We start from the raw sequence: 17385 nt of genomic DNA on the forward strand, positions 1-17385 counted from the left end.
TTAATATACTTTCTACCTTTTATATATTTGCCTATTCTTGACATTTCATACAATCATACGATTCGTGGGTTTTATAGCTGGTTTCTTTTAGTCAGCATGCAATGTTTTCTAAGTTCATTCATACTGCAAAACATATTGGTACTTCATTCCTTTTTAGTGCCAATTAATATTCCATTGTACAGATATATTACATGATTAAACATTAATCAATAATGGACAATTCAGTTGCTCTACTTTTGGGGCATTCAAATAATTATAAATAATGCTGCTTGGATATTGTGCACAAGTTTTGTGTAGGTGTTTTCATTTCCATTAGGAGAATTTCTGGGAGATACAGAAACTCTATATTTAGTTGCTTGAGGAACTGCCAGATTGTTTTCCAGAGTAGCTGTAGCATTTTATATCTCTACCAGCAATGTATGAGGGTTCCAATTTCTCTACATCCTTCCCAATATTTGTTCATTGCCCTTATTATTGCTTTCTTAAAGGGTGTGAAGTGGTATCTTCTTGTTTTGATTTGCATATCCCTAACAGGTAATGATGTTGAGCTTCTTTTCATATCCTTATTGGTCTTTCATATAGACATTTGGAGAAATGATTATATAGATCCTTTATCCATTTTGATGGTTGTCTTAACATCCATTAGGTTGTCTTTTTGTTATTGAGATAAGAATTCTTTATTCTAGATACAAGTCTTTTATCAGTTATGTGATTTGTAAATATTTTCTCATTCTAAGGGTTATCTTTCCATTTTCTTTGAAGCACAAAAGTTTTAAATTCTGATGGAGTCAACTTTCCTAGTTTTTTTTTTTTTTTTTTTTTTTCTGGTGGCCTAAGAACTCAATGTCACAAAATTTACTTCAATGTTTTCCTTTCATACTTTTATACTTTCAACTCTTACATTTACTTCTATGATGCATTTTGAATTAGTTTTTGTAAGTAATGTGAAGTAGAGGTTCAACTCTACTTTTTTGCACGTGAACACTCAATTGTCAAAGCATTATTTGTTGAAAAGATCACCTTGCTCTCATTAAACTGTTTTGAAACCTTCGTTGAAAATTCACCAACTCCTCGAATGTATAGGTTTATATCTTTTGCCAAATTTCAGAATTTTTCAGTAGTTATTTCTTCCAATATTTTTTAACCCCACTCTCTTTTCTCCTTCCAAAAATCTGATGAATGAATGTCAGTCATAGTCACTCAGTTCCATGAATCTTGTTTACCTTTTTTCCCACTATATTTTCTCTTGTTTTAGACTGGTAATTTAGATCTTCAGGTTCTCTGACTTTCCTTTGTTCCCTTTATTCTGTTGTTGAACCCATCTACATAATTTGTTATAATTACTGTATTGTTTTAGTCCTAAGTTTTCCATTTTATTTTTCTTTATATCTTCTATTTCTTTGCTGAGACTTTCTTTTTGATTCAAGTGTTTTTGTAGTTGCTCAGTGAAGTATTTTTAAAAATATCTGCTTTAAAATCCTTCTCAGATAATTATAACATTTCTATGTTTTGGGTTTGTCATTTTTTAAAATGCAGTTTGAGATCTTCCTGGTTCTTTATGCATACTTTTCAATTGAAACCTGCACATTTGGGATGTTACGAGATTTGGGATCTTTTTAAAAATATTCCATTTTAACTTTTTTTTTTCTTACCAGTACTGGCAGGGTGAGAGGGGCAAGGAGGAACAGGCACCAACTTATTACTGTCAGTTTGGCAGAGAAGTCCAACTTCCTCTCTGGCCTTCCATTGATACCCAGGATGGGAGGTTCCTCATTACTGCCCCATGATGATGAAATCCTGGATCCCTATTTGATACTCACTAATATCATCTCTGCAAGGAGGGGGTTGGGACACCTTGTTATAGCCTGGTCAGTGTGTAAATCTGGAATTTCCATTAGGCCTTTGCTAACACGAGTTGGGTAGGGTTACAATTTTTTTCTGTGTTTTTTGGCTGGTGTAAGCGGTTATTATCTAAAAGTTTTCTGTCTGCTGTGTTGCCCCTTTCTGATCCTTCAGCTACAGAGAGCATTGTTTTGATGGAGCTTTTTTGTCTGTGCCATTGGTATTTCCAGGTTGCTGGTTCTTCAGCTTCAAGTCTGGGTATACAGAACAAAAAGCAAACTCAGAGAATTACTATCTTGATGTTCCTTGGATCCTGAGGTCTCTAGTTAGTCTGTTTTCTCTTCACTGTCTGGAGTTTTCTTGTGTTTTACCTATATATAATGGTCAGGACTTTAACCTGTACTTAGTAGGAGGAATAGAGAAAAAGCATGTCTGCTCTATTTCCCCAGAAGTGCAAGTCTAAGTAGACCTTTTTATAAATTAAATTATATTTGAAACACTAGGAGGTATTAATAGTTAAAGGAACTTTGAAATTAATCCTTTCCCAATTAATAATAACTTCCTAATTTATCATTTTATAAATTAAAATTTTACATATGGGTTTCTTTAAATGAGAAATACCAATAGATGATTTACATATTTCTAAATATTGGCCATAATTATCCTCTTTCAACATTTGAGTTAAATTCTTCTAAATAATTACTTTATAAAATTTTTTTCCTTCAAGCCATCCTGAAGACAGTTCAGTGGAAAGGCAATTCCTTAAATTGTCTAGTGTTAAATAATACGAGAATTCTCATATCTTTCCATAAGTATAAGTAGAAACAATATTTCTCAGAAGTATTATGTTTTAGAAACTTGCCTGTATTTAAAAGAATATCTCACTATTTTCTTGAGTTTCTACATACTCGCTAATAATTGCCTATCAAATATATTTATTTAACAATTTTTGGACTATCTATTGGATAGAGATTTTTTAAAAATAATCATTCCTTCTCAAACTTCTGTTCATATACAGAAAGCAATGCTTTCATTTATTGCCCTCTATCTGCCTGATATTATGCTAATGAACCCTATAAATATTTTGTCTTATTTAATCCTGTTTAACACAAAGAAAGTGAATCTTACAGGGACTGGAAGAAAGCATTCACAAGTAGTAGCCCACAGCTGCATATAGGTCTTCTGCCTCCAAGTTTCACACTCGTTTTGACAATGTTACATCTGACAAATTAAGCATTTTGTCCTTCCTAGGTGAAAGATTATAGGTATGTTTCCTCCCTTGAAAGCTATTTTGTAACTCCTAACATTCCTTGATTTTTTTTAATCTTAGTCAATTTTTTTCACCTAAGGAAAAGATTAATATAGAAATTAAAAATATAAGGTAACTGCAAAAAGTTTTAAAGTTCAAAACAAAGTTTACTATATTTAATTTTAGTGTATGTCATTTTAAAATACCAACAATTCTTCAAAGTTTTACTACATGAGCATTGTAGTACTGTATTTAGGTATAAAGAGAAAACAAATATTGGATTGCTGCTATTATATGTGCAAACTGTGCAAAGAAAAAACAAAAAACAGGAAAAGAAAAATAAAATAAAACACCCTTATCAATGGTCAATTACTGTTTAAAGCACGTATTTTTATTTTTAGTAGAAGATAGAGATAAAAAGACTACATGTGTAAGCATTTCAATTCAAAACAAAACTATTTTACTATTTTCACATAAACTTTATAAAATACTATCTAATTTGCCTAGTCTCAATTTTACATCTGAGAATCAAAATTTTTTTCTCTCAAAAGATTTTGACCAATAATACATCTTCTTACATATGTCAAATAATACTTCACTTCCCCCCAACTCATTTCAATTATTTTCAAAGTATTAATCAGGTGAATTCCTTACTAATTGCCTAGATAGTAGTTCTTTACATCTGTCATTATTTGCTATTCCTTTAGATTTTTAAAACATACTCCTTTTTTTAATCTTTAACAAAGTAGAAAGCAGATACGTCACATTCTCTGATGTATACAGATCCCTGTTTCACAATGTGACTTTTCAAATGAAAAAAAAGGACTGTTTTTTGGATAAATATACTTAACTGGGTAAATGTCCCTGCTGACATGCTATGCTACCATATTAAAAAAGTCATATTAAATTGTTTTTGTTAATAACCTATTCCTATTTGGGGGGTCTCTTCACACTACTGAATCTAATTGATATTAAATTAACATTAGAAAATGTTTAAGTCAAAAGTGTTTTATTTATGATATTTTCTCTTGCTGTGTTCAACTTCTCAATGATGAAAATGGTTCTTCAGTTTCAAAATTTTAAGTTAAATAAACTAGTTTTTCCAGTAAAATGGTTGTCAATCCAAATGAAATTATTAGCAGGCTTATTAACACATTAGTTATTTTTCTAGTAGTAGGTACTGCAGTCTTATCTAGAATGTACCTGGAAGGTAACAATTGCTATACATTTTCAGAACATATACAGCACTTTCAAGTAAGATAGTTAAAACAGCTGGCATTTTTACACACGTTGATCGTGAGGAATATTATCACCAACATCATCATCACCTTAGGAAATAAAGACCACCTACTATGTAAATTTTAAATTAAATATTCATATAGAGTAAATTTATATCTGAGAATGGGAACCGACAATTGTCTATTCACTACCATGATACAATTGGGTATAAAAAATGTCTACCTCTCCCATTTTGAATCATTTTCTGTTGAGAAAATAGAAGACATTTTAATTTACGATGGTTGGTTAAGGGGAGAAAGGTTTGTTATCTCTAAGCGCAAGAAACTAGTCTTTTATGAGATACACACCTGGAGACGTAAAACAATTTTACAAATTATTCAACTGGAACTCTATAATAAGATTATGCTAGATACAGCATTTCTCAAAAGCCTGTCTTGTACTAAGCAGGCACCCACACCTATCTCCTGATGCCATTTCTGCTTTTTACCAGAGAAGTTGGAATTGTATTATTGTGGAACATGCGGCATGTTCGGTGTTGAACAGGCTCCCGGGCACGGCTGTCACTTGGGGGTTATGCCGGGGTACAGAAGTTCGGTGGGGTAGGGTCACCCTCCTAGGAAGGCACCGCAAAGGCCCCAGGCAGTCACCCTTGCAGGCCATTTTTCTCCTGGTGCATAGTGCGGGGCAGCATCCGCAGCCGCTGCGTTCAAGAATCACAAGCTCCGACCAGCGCGTCGGCCGCAGGGGGCGCGAGCATCTGTGAGCCCAGCATAGGGCCCAGGGCCCAGGCAGCAGAGCCGGCTTAGAAACCGCTGCCGCGCGCCGCTGGACACTGGACGCAGGCACGCAGGCCCGCAGGCCCACAGGCCCGCAGACCCAGGCCGCAGTTTTCCCAGCCCCGCCGTGGTTGCCAAGGCGACCGCCGCCGAATGTTCCCGCGGCGGGCCCCGCCCCCCGGCCAATCGGACCGGCGCTCGCCCGAGCCCAGATTCTCTTTGTTCCGCAGCCATTTCGGGCCCCGGACGGGAGGCAGCGCCGCTTCGGCAGAAGGCCCGAGTGCCGGAGGCCTCTGGGATGGTTTGGGACCGGGTAGGTGGCGTGAGGGTGCGCGGCCTAGGACTGGAGGGGCAGGAGCGGAGGCAGGGTATTCCAAAGCTGCCTAATGCGCGGTGGGGAGAAGCGCCGGGCTCGCCCGCCCTCCCGAAGCCTTCCTGGCCGTTTGGAGCCCGGGCGGTGACGGCGGCGCGATTCTAAGCCCAACAGCTGCCGGCCGGGGCACCCTGGGGTCGGGGTAGGGGTGGGCGGCGGCGCTCCTCAGGTGTCCCAGGGCACGTTAGAGGCTTCGGGAGGCGAGGGTCCGCTGCCCGCGTGAGCTTTTGCCCCCGCCTGTTAAGCCGCGGCGTGTGAGAGCCCTTGGGCGCGGTAGCCTGCTGCCCAGGGACGGCCGCTTCTCGCTGCTCGTGGCCACTGCCGGGCGCTGCCCGAGATGGGCCGGCCTTTGTCCCGCCCCGGCTCCCTGGGCCCCGGGGTCCCAGGTCGGCGCACACCTTGGTTTCCTAACTCAGAGAGCTGATCCCTTCCTCCCCGCTCTTATTTCTCCTTGGGGCCTCTTGTCTTCACAGCGTGTAAACGTAATTTTGATGTTTGTAACTGCGCGTTTTGCGTGGTTTTGTGGGTTTTGCACTTCTTCACTCCTACGCGTACACGCAACCGGAGCAGCTGCTGAGGAGCCGACTGGCCACCGCAGACTGGTTTTGGAGTGGCATTTTTTTTTTTTTTTTAATGATCGCGTGTTGTTTACTGTTTTTAAAAATTAACTGGATTTTGCAGTATTGCTTACAATTTAAATCTGTTATCTTAATCACTGATCAGTTTGGTCCAGCAGCAGATATAAATGTAGAAACTTGAAGTTGGAAGCTGTCTACTAATTGATTTTGTTAGTTGTATTAAGGAGCTAACTCCCCTCCCCCGAAGAAAAGAAACATTTTAAATGCAAGATGTTTGATGTAACAGGTATTTGGAAATTTAAAATTGTAAAATGGCTGTAACAGTTGTGCTCATTTTTAAGATAATTAAGTACTTGCTGAATCCTGTGTTTCCGTATTATATACATGTTTTCATATTACAGTGATAAGGAAGTGTATTCGGTGAAACACAGGATTCAGTTTTTTCAGAAAGAATTCCGTTTTCCACTTTCCCCCCTATTTTGCACCCCAATTGTTTCTCGAGAATGGCTGCTCCAAGCCGAAAACTTGGAACTCAAAAAAAGAAATTAGTTTGAAGGCACAGATTTGCTCCTTGGCAAACGCAATGAATACATACATAGTAGTTTGACAGTATAGTTTTTACTGAGTGTAATTTAACTTAAACCTATTGAAGTTTTAATGCTCCATTTTCTTTTTCCTAAAATGGGTCTACAACTTGGAATAGCCTTGATATGGTTGTATCTCTGTTATGTTCGGAAATTATTAAATTCCTTCCACTGAAATATCTCTGAAAAAAATTTTTATACTCCTTCCTCCATTCCTCAAAGCCTTTTTACCATTATATAAGGTGAGCAGAATAAGATTTTGGTAAAAATATGATTCTCTGGTTGTAAAATTTTCCAATCAACACTTGTAATTGTACTCCTTGCTTTATGACTGTAGGGTTTTTTTTACTTATATAATGTTAAAGCCATCATGTGAATTCGGTTTTTCTGACAGCTGAATGAACTGAAATGTAAACATTTTCTGTTTAGAAGATTTTGTGTTTGTTAATTACATTGGATTCTACACACTTTTTTTAAGAAAAAATATCTGCTTATAAAGGAAAGCAAGCCAAGTGACATACGTAATGAAATAAATTTATCAGATATAAACTGAAGAGAGGGGAAGAGCAGTAAGGGGAAGTTACTTTATTCGAAAACAATGGTGAACAATGCCATATTCAAAAAAGAAGGATTAGAGAGTGAAATTCCCCAGAGGAGGTGCTTTCTCTATCCTATTTAGCCAGTGCTATGGTAGATTCCTGGGAGAGTATTGGTAGATGAGGGGTTTACTGGGTTGCAGAGGAAATGAACACAATGGAAGACATATTTGCAAAGTGCTAACTATGATTTATAGTTAAGAAGGTGGGGTTCATGTAAGAGAGGTTCTAGAAGCCAATTTGATTGGGTTACTCCAAGACTTCTATACTAGGTAGGGTTCTTTGAAGTACTGTCAGTTGGTGTAATAAGTAATAATGTTAGTATTTAGCAGTCTCAGTTGTCAAATGAGATATTGAAACAGGAAATAAGGGCTGCAGATTTATCTTGGAATTTTCTGTAATAGATAAAACCCATATAGGAATGGTGGCCACATGTTACTCTGAAGAGGCATTTAATAGCAAGATAGATAGTTGAACTCAATACTAAAAGAAAGCTGGTAACTGAAGATTAAGGTTTGGGTTGATGTATGCCTTTTTGTTTTGGCAGTACTGGGAACTGAACCCAAACTCACTCAACCTCTGAGCTATATCTCCAGCCCTTTCTATTTTTTGAGACAGGATCTCTCTAAATTACAGAAGCTGGCCTTGATCTTGCCATCTTCCTGCCTCAGCCTCCAGAGTTGCTGGGATTACAGGTATTTACCACTACACACAGCTTGATATTGGTCTTATTAATCTTTAAAATTTCGAAACAAAACAAAACTTTTTAGTTTAATGTGGAGATTAGAAAAGGAACTCTAGAGCCAGACTACTTAAATGCAGATTTTGGTCCCCTCTGTAATTATCTGTGTGACCTTGGGCAAGTTACTTAATCTTACAATTTTTTCATCTCCTAATATTATGAGGATTAAATGAGTTAATACAATAAGCTCTTAGAAGTGCACCTGGCATTGTGATTGCTCCATAAATAATAACTGCTGCTCTCATCAATGTCATTATCATTGTTAATTATTTCAGAAAACTATAGGAAATAATCATAAAATAATAATTTTAGAAAATGATAGGAAATAATCATAAAATAATAAAACTTACCAATATCAGGACTTTGCAATAATTGCTATTAATCCCTTTGGTTGCATTTTCTTCAATATTTTTTCAAAGTTTGATATTTTTATATAGTTGAGACTTTGCTATATGAATCATTTTGAATTTTTTTTAACCTGGCATCATAAGCATTTTCTTATGCTATTGAATTATTTTGTCAGCTTTTCTTATGGACACGTAATGTTTGTGTGGCTCTTGATAGTTAAACAGCTTTTTTTAATTATAAGAAATGTTTTGATGAGCATCCTTGTTCATGAAAGAATTTCTATGTTTTGTATTGTTACTTTAGAGGGAAAGTATTGGGGCAAAGTATGTGATCATCCAAGGCTTATGGTCTATATTACCAAATTGCTTTTACTTAAGGAAATTTAATAATGGTCTTAAAATAAATCGGAGCAACAGAATATATTGACCCTACTGACTGGAGTAAAAAGAATGAGTTAACATTTTGTTCTTGTAATGTGTTAGGCATTTTAGCATACATTGTTACTTTTACAACCATTATTTTCATAGTCCTCTGGTATAAATGGTAGTTACTTCCATTTTACTTATTGGAGAAGGAAGATTAGATAAGTACTTTGCCCTCTGAGTGTTCAAACCAGAATCAATCTCTGAGTCTAGATCCACCTGATTGGTAGTTCTTACTTAGTTCGTATACTTTTATGGACTGTACATATTCAGAATCTTATATAAGTAACTGTAAATCATAGACCACATTATCGAGATAGTTAATTGAGTTGGAAATAATGAATAAGTCACAAAGTTAAACTCAACAGAGCTTTACTTTCTATATTCATTTTAGAAAAGGATAAAAAGAAATCCTTACCTGGATGAGATAAAATTGTTAATGAATATACAAGGCTGGATTCTAAAATGAATGCAGTATTTTTGGATGCAATGTTCTTAGTAATGATATCAATACAAATAAAAGAAAGAAATTCATTAAATTTGTTTAACTTTGGTGACTCAGACCTGTTAAATAATTAATTGAAAAATATACTTGGTAAAATCTCTGGTAAAGTCAATGAAAGTCTTAAAGGAGAAAGAAGCAAAAAATAATGAAGATGTTCCAAATAAGGAGAATAAAGAAGACTAATTTTATATTGAAAATTAAAGATAGAAACATATACAGATTTGAGTTGTAATCTTATAATTTTATAATTGACTCTGAAGACTTTAGTAAAATAATTATCATTGCAGACCCTTTATCCTAGATGCATAAATCACTACCATAGATGAAATTGTTCATCCCCGAAAGACAATATCCCATTGCTTTTGTCTTTACTGGGGAAGGAATTGGGGAAGAGAGAAGTATTTTAACAAATCATGAATATACTAAATAAATGATTATGAATAGATGGTATCCACCGGATTTGAAAGAGATGAACCTAAAATTATAGAACCATTGATCATTTATGTTTTTGAAAAAATATTCAATAAATGAAAATATAAGTAGTTTATTTTAGCCGGAGCATAGGAAAACAGGGAAAGATGACACAAACTATAAAAGACTTTGCCGTTTATTAGTGCCAGAATTATCTTTTGTCCTCAAGAGATTTCTGTACCAGTGGGGAGAGAGGTATGTGAACATTTAAGTGCAGCACAGGTTTTTATGGTGTAAATCTGTGCAGAGCCCAAGGAGGGTTAATAAGAGACTCCTTGAAGAGAGTGGAGTAGCAGCCTTGGCAAACCCAGCAGTTCAGGAACCTGAAAGGTATAGAGCAGTGATCCACAGACTTTCTCTGTAAAGGGCTAGGATACTAAACATTTTCTACTTCCTAGGCCATACCAATTCTGCCATTGTAGTGCAACACAGTCAGAGGGTGAGGAAAAGAATGGGTGTGACCAGATTTGACTGGAGGATCTTAGACAACTTCTAAAATACAATACAGGGTAGAGAGTTTGAGGCAACTAGGGGAACATAGTGAGAATCTGTCTCTAATAATAACAAAAAAGTAATAATAAATAATTTTAACTTTTTTTTTTTTTTTAATGCAGTACAGAGGGATTTGAGGGGGAGACAATCTCCTGAGCCTTGTGTTGCTCTAGCACGAACCATTTGAAATGAGGACTTCATTATTTGTGTGAACCATTGAGAAAAGAATAAAATGTTTTTAAAGCATTATATATAAATAAGAAAAACAATTCAATTTTTAAAGTGGTTAAGTTCACAGAAAAGAAAGTAGAGGTAGTCAGTAAACATGAAATAATGTTCTGCCTCACCAGTAGGAAAATACAAAGAAAAGCAGTGAATTTTTTCTTCTGTCATCTGACAAAAGTAAAAATGTTTTGCTAGTACCTTGACAGATTGTAGGGGAACTCACAAATTGAATAAATCATTACAACTATTTTAATTATAAAGTAAAATCATTTTTAACCTAGCAGTTTCCATTTCTAGAGAAACACATGGTATATCAAGAATTGAGTGTGCTAGGATGTCTTTGTTAGTAACCACAGAGCCTCTATACTTTTGAGATCACCTTTCATTTCCTGCACTCCATTCATCAGAGCCTGTTCTTGTTGGGTGTGATGGTACACTTGTAATCCCAGTGACTTCAGAGGTGGAGGCAGAAGGATCACAAGTTCAAGAGTAGCCAGGACAATTTAGTGAGACTCTGTCTGGAAATAAATTTTTTTTAAAAAGGACTGGAATTTAGCTCAGTGGTAAAGCACTTGCCTACCAGGCATGAGGACCTAGGTTCACTCCCAGTACCACCACCACCCATTTTTCCCCCTAAGTCTGTCCTCTCTGTCTCTTAAAAAACAAAATAAGGCTAAACAAACAGAAAAGCTTCTCCAACTCTTCATACACTCTGGAATTTACTGTCCAGCATCTGCAAAATCCAGTCTCAACCTATTCTTCAATAGTCCTTTAACTTTCTTGCTGATACAAACTTGACTCTTCCACTGTGTAGTTGTGCCTGGTTGTGTTTGGATTTTTGCAGAGCTTTCCTTACCACTTCCTGGAGATGGGAAAAGTGTATACCACAAATCTCCTTACTGCTTTCAGACTATTCACCCTCCCTTCTCCCTAAAAGTCCTAGACTTCAGATTATATCATAAAGGCCCAAGTGCCACCTACATTTTTATATTGATCTAGAATATATGTAATGGATATATAGACTATATATAATAGATCCTTCCAATACCCTGGCCTCTTTTCCTAGACATCTCTTTCAGTGCTGTTACCATCTACTTCAGCCAGTCATTTCCACAAAGATACCCTCTTTGCATTGTCAACAACTGCCATGCCTCCAAAGTTACCATTTCATGTTGTTCTACTCTATGACCACTGCTTCCTAGTTTTGTGGTTCATTCATAGTGCCTCAACCCTAACCATCTCCTGCTCTCAATGGAATCTCCAGTCCATTGATCCTATTACCATTCCTCTCACTTATCTTCTTGATATTTCCACTTCCATTCTCAGGGAATTTACTCAGCTTAAATTCCATGGTTAATTGTTTTAAGCATCCCTTTGGATCCCATACCTTGCTTTTTGCTTGTTAGGCAAAATCAGAGCTGTAGTAAAACCAAGCTTTTTTAGTGTGCTTGCTCCTGTGTATCTTGAGTGTGGCCAGAAAAAGCACACAACCACACATGACCACAAACCTCAAGTGGGTGCTTCATGCTGCCTGGTGGTCCCGTATTTTCCTAGTCTCTCCATTCTCCCACACTTGTAAGTGACTATTTTTCATGTTTTATTTTCCTCAAATGTCCTATATCATCTCTCTTCCCATCCTCACTTTCAGCTCATGACTTTGCTTTCTCTTTGTAAGAAAATAAATACAATTTCACAGACTCACCACCCACCCCATTAATCTACTAATATATGTGGTATTATATGCTGTCTTCCTGCCTGTTACCTTAGATTAATTCTTCCTGTTGTCATCTGCAGTGTTTTGAGGACATTGCTTTAGCCTCTTTCTTATATCATCCATTTTGTTCTCTATTGAATCATTTCTACCAGCAGACAGACATGTTATTACAATCATTCCTCAGTATATGTGGGAGATTGGTTCCAGAACATCTGCCCCACAGGATAGCAAATTCAGGGTTTGCAAGTCCCTTATAGAAAATGGTATAGTATTTACATAGAACCTGTCATGTTCTTTTAATCATCTCTGTATTACTTACAATCCTTAATGTAAGTGCTATGTGAATGGTTATTATAGTCTTTATGAAGTAAGGATAAGAAGAAAAGTCTGTATTATGTTTTGTATAAACCCTGTTTTTGTTTTTGTTTTCCCTAATATTTCCAATCTACTTTTAGTTGAATCAATGAATTTGGAACCCACAGGTACAGAAAGCCAACTATATTTCTCTCATCTCAAAAAAATTTGACCCACTCTTCTCTACTTGTTTTCCCAATTTTTTGTTTTTTTCTCCAGCACTGTACTAATCCTTCTCCAATCAGGCCTTTACCTGCACCCCTCTTGCAGAGCTGTCTCATCAGGTTTTTCAGTAGCCTCCATATTGTTCAGTGCCAAGTCTTTGATTCACTTCATCATACTTGACCTCTAAGCTGCATTTGACAGTTTTTTGCTTCTTTAGTCTAAAACGCTTTCTACATGGCCTTACAAGGACACCACACACTCTTGATTATCTCCTAGGGCAAAGCTGGCTCCTTATAATTCTCCTTTGCTTTGCTTTTCACGGACCTCTTAGTGTTACAGATCTCTAGGTTTCAGACCTTTTTGTTTGTTTGTTTTTTCCTATCTGCACTTCCTCCCTTAGTAATCTCATTCAGTCCCATGGCTGTAAGTACCTTCTAAATGTCAGTGATGCCCAAAATTTAGATCATTAGCCTTTCTCCCTAATTTCAGTCTCATATATACAATGGCCTATTCAACATCTCTACCTAAACATTAAATGATAGACATCGAACTCAATATATCCAAAACTAAACTCCTAAATTTGCTCTCCAAAGCCTACTTTAACCACAGACTTCCCTATTGTTGTAAATAGCAACTCTGTGCTCTGTTTAACTCAGGCCAAAATGCTGGAGTTACTCTTGACTTCACTTATTCTTTCACTCTTAAAATCCACTGTTTTAGGAAAAGCTCTTTTCTGTATCATCAAAATATATTCAAGATCCTACCATGCTTCCCCCCCCCCCCCCAAGCTATGACCACTCTCATCCAAGTTATTATCATTATCACCTGTTGGATTATGGTAATATGTTACTATCTCATCTGTCCATTTTATTCTAGCCCCTCCTAGCAATATTTTCTCAATATAGTAGCAGAGTTAAGCTTTTTACAAACTAAGACAGTTCCCCTTTTCCATTCAAAGCCCTGAAGTGGCTCTTACTATGGTCTGAAAGTATTTGTTCTTCTATAACTTGTAAGTGGAAGTCCTAACATCCAAGGTGATAATATTAAGAGATAGGGCCTTTGGAAGGTGATTTGGTCATAGTAGTGGAAACCTCATGAACAGGATTAGTGCCCTTTATAAACATGCCCAAGAGAGCTCCCTTGCCCCTTGTCCCTTGAAAGGATACAGCAAGGAGCCTCTGTGTGCTAGAAAGCAGACCCTGACCAGATTCCAAATATGACTGTAGATTCCCAGACTCCAGAATGGTGGAGTAATTTCTGTTGTTTATATGCTCTCTAGTTTAAGATTTTTATTATAGCAGCCTGAATGGATATTCCCTCTTTCATTCAGAGAAAATCTAGTCCTTAGAGTGGCCTATAAAGCTCTCCATGATCTGCCCATCCTGCTCCCCTTTCTCCTTACCTCTACCTCATTTCCTACTACCACTTTCCCTCCTTGCTTATTGGCTTCATTGCTATACCTCTACTATCTGGAATGTACTTATCCCAAATATCTGTTTGGCTTGGTAGTCTCACCTTCAAGTCTTTACTCATATCTTACCTTCTTTAAATACTCTGTTTAATACTACTGTATCCTCCCTGACACCACCCTAACCCCTCTGATCCTGGATGTGTAGTTATTTTTTACGCAGCACCTATCACATTCTACTATCCTCTATCAGGGGCCAACAAGCTGGACCCCCTGGCCTAATTTTGTACAGCCTCTGAACAAAGAATGGTTTTTTACACTTTTAACGGGCTATCAACAAAGCAAAGAATATGCAAGACATATATGACCTGCAAAGCCTGAATATTTATTATCTGGCCCTTTTCAGAAAAAGTTTGCACTGTGTATCTCATTCTTCTTGTCTTTTTCCTCCCTCAAGAATGCAAGCTCCAAGAGAGCAAAATTCCTTATTTGACTTATTTCTGTATGCACAGCAACTATAGCAGTGACTATAATGTAGTGAGCTTTCAGTAAATATTTGTTAAATGGACCATTTGTAGTGGTGCAAAATTTTAAATAGGTTGAGTATTCATCAGTGAATTACCGTAATTAGTAATGAAAATGACCAATATGTAACAACTTGGAAAATTAAGCCATATTTTGAAAAACAATTTGTTAGAGAATTGAAATAAAGTTGAAATGCACAGATAAGAGCTCTCTGAGTATATTTATCAAATGAATACCAGAGTGCCCTGGGCTGGGGGAGGGGGGAGATTAGGAGAGGTAGTTGAGAGGAGCTTGAATATTATCCATATTATTTACTGTTCTTTTTCTTTAACAATGAAAAGCAGTCACATATTAATTTTTCATTTATAGATTTTTTTTAAATGAAGCAAAGGGAAAAGCAAATAGATATTCTAAAATGTAAAGCAGTTAAAGAAAATGGAGGGTAATGTGAAGAGGGAGGAGCACATTGCCTTTCTAAAATATCATAGCTGACCAGCAATCTGAAGGAGGAGGAGTGAGCAATATGCATATTTGGGAAAAGAGCATGTGAAAGTAAAGACCCTTAGGTCAGAACAAGCTTGCATGATGAAGGAACTGCAAGAAAACCAGTATGACTGGAGAATGGTAAACAAGGGGAACAAAGACTATAGATGAATCCAGAGAGATAGGCATTGGTCCAGATTAGATATAGCTTTGTAGGCTATCATAAGGATATATAAGGTTTTATTTTAAGTGTGATGGGAAGCCATTGAAAGATTTTGATGGGAAGACACAGTAAATTGTAGGTTTAACTAGATCATTTTGCTCTTTGTCTCAGAGGATGGGCTATAAAGGAATAAAAGAGAAGGCCAGAAATCTATTGTAGCAGATTATGTTCTTAGACTGAATGGCATCTGGACCTCCCAGGTGGAGGAGGTGAATGGTCAGGTTCAGGATATATTTTGAAAGTATATTTCGATATCACTGGTAGATGGTTTGGATGTAGGGATATAAGGGAATTCAAGGATGACTGCTTAGTAAGGCCTAAACAACTGAATGAAAACTAGTAGCATTTAGTGATAATAGGCCACTGGAGAAGGACCAGATTTGGGTGGGATGGAGAAAAGGGATCAAAAGTTCTGTTTTAGCTGGGTGTGGTGATGCACACCTGTAATCCCAGTGATTTGGGAGGCTGAGGCAGGAGGATTGCAAGTTCAAGGCAGCCTCAGCAATTTACTGAGACCGTGTCTCAAAATAATTGAAAAGGACTGGAAATGTAGCTCAGTAGTAAAGTGCCCTTGGGATCAATCCTCAGTATCAATTAGAAAAATAAAAAAAAAAGAATTCTGTTTCAGCCAGCAAAGTATGAGATCCCCATATGTCCATTTAACAAACAAATGGGTATGTCTGGTAAGAAACTAGATACTTGAGTGTGAAATTCAGGGTGCTATTAAATGGTGTAGACTGGATGAGATCATGAAGCTAGAGAAAAGAAGGGTACCTAGGGTACTTTGAAATAAGGGGACTAGTTAGTAAGGGAGACTGTAACAAAGACCAGCTAGTGAAATACTGGGGGAACCAGGGAAATGTGGTGTCATAAGCTAAGAGGTGAAAGAGTGCTTGCCTGTGTTCAGCACTGTGAAGAAAATAAAATGAGGCCAAGAAGAAATCCCTGGGTTTGGCAATAAGGAAATCTGTCTCCAAGGAGTGGAGTAAAGATGAGACAACTGGGTATGGTATACTACTTGAAAGACTTGTGCAGGAGGATCACAAATTCTACCATCTGCCTGAGCAGCTTAGTGAGACCCTGTCTCAAAATAAAAAATAATTGAACTGGGGGTGTAGCTCAGTGGTACAGCACCCCTGGGTTTAATCCCAAATACCACAAAAAGGAGGGGAAAAAAAGGTATTACAGTAACTGTGCACAACTTTGAAATGTTTCTGTGTAGACAAACAGAATAGGTGTGAGAGTGAACAAGGTTAAAGCAGATTTTTAAAGATAGTTATAAAATGATTTAAATTTTACAGAAAAGCTGTGAAATAATTCAGAGAACTTCCATACACATTTTACCTGGATTCCCATATTTTAACATTTTGCTCCATTTGTTTACTGCCCACTCCTGCCATGCTGTTAATTTTTCTTTTTTAATCATGTCCAAGTGTGCTGGTTACATCTCAGCCTTTTAGCCCTTAACCCTTTAATGTATGTACGTATCCTAAGGGCAACATAGTCTCTTAGGAAACCACACACAATTGGCAGTACCAAATTTTTTTATGAACCATATTTCAATTTTTGCCTGTTGTCTCAGTAACATCCTTTATACCATTTTTTGTTCTGCCAATACACAGTCTAGTTTTTACATTTAGTTGTCAAGTCTTTTTAGACAGAAAGAAAGAGGTATTTTCTTTTTATTTTTTAAGCTAGAACTTTGCCATTTAAGAAAAATCCCATGAGATATAGGTACTATTAATTATCTCATTTCATGGATCACAGTTTAATTATTTTTTTCTTGACTAATAAATGACATAGTCAGAACTCAAAGCTAAGCAGAGGGACTCCAGTATTGCACTACACTATAATGGCTGCCATGTAGTACCTAGAAAAATCTGAAATTCCTTATTTGAAGTGGGTGGATAAGGGTCATCACAGACAATGATCCTTATATCAAAATGAAAATTTTTAAATTTGGTGTAGTGTAATACTTCACAATGGTAGATCTGTTTAATGTGTCACCCTGACAAGGACAGGAGTAAGAACAAGAAAAGTAAGGATATTTAAAGTTTTATATAATTTTTTC

The 17385-nt window shown here is 36.8% G+C and overlaps 1 protein-coding gene across 2 annotated transcripts in view; it reads left to right on the plus strand.

Annotated features, from left to right (window-relative positions):
• Positions 1–5251: 5251 nt before the first annotated feature.
• The window catches only part of TNPO1 (transportin 1), a 79564-nt gene continuing 67430 nt past the window's right edge, over positions 5252–17385 (plus strand). The window contains exon 1 of one of the 2 annotated variants that reach the window (XM_079146110.1): positions 5252–5419. In XM_079146110.1, the coding sequence (XP_079002236.1) occupies positions 5405–5419 (15 nt within the window). In that variant the 5' untranslated portion in view covers positions 5252–5404. The remainder of the gene's footprint in view (positions 5420–17385) is intronic. The other variant, XM_079146107.1, reaches the window with a different exon arrangement.

Source organism: Sciurus vulgaris (genome assembly GCF_902686455.1).
Source record: "Sciurus vulgaris genome assembly, chromosome: 6".
Classification (NCBI taxonomy): domain Eukaryota; kingdom Metazoa; phylum Chordata; class Mammalia; order Rodentia; family Sciuridae; genus Sciurus; species Sciurus vulgaris.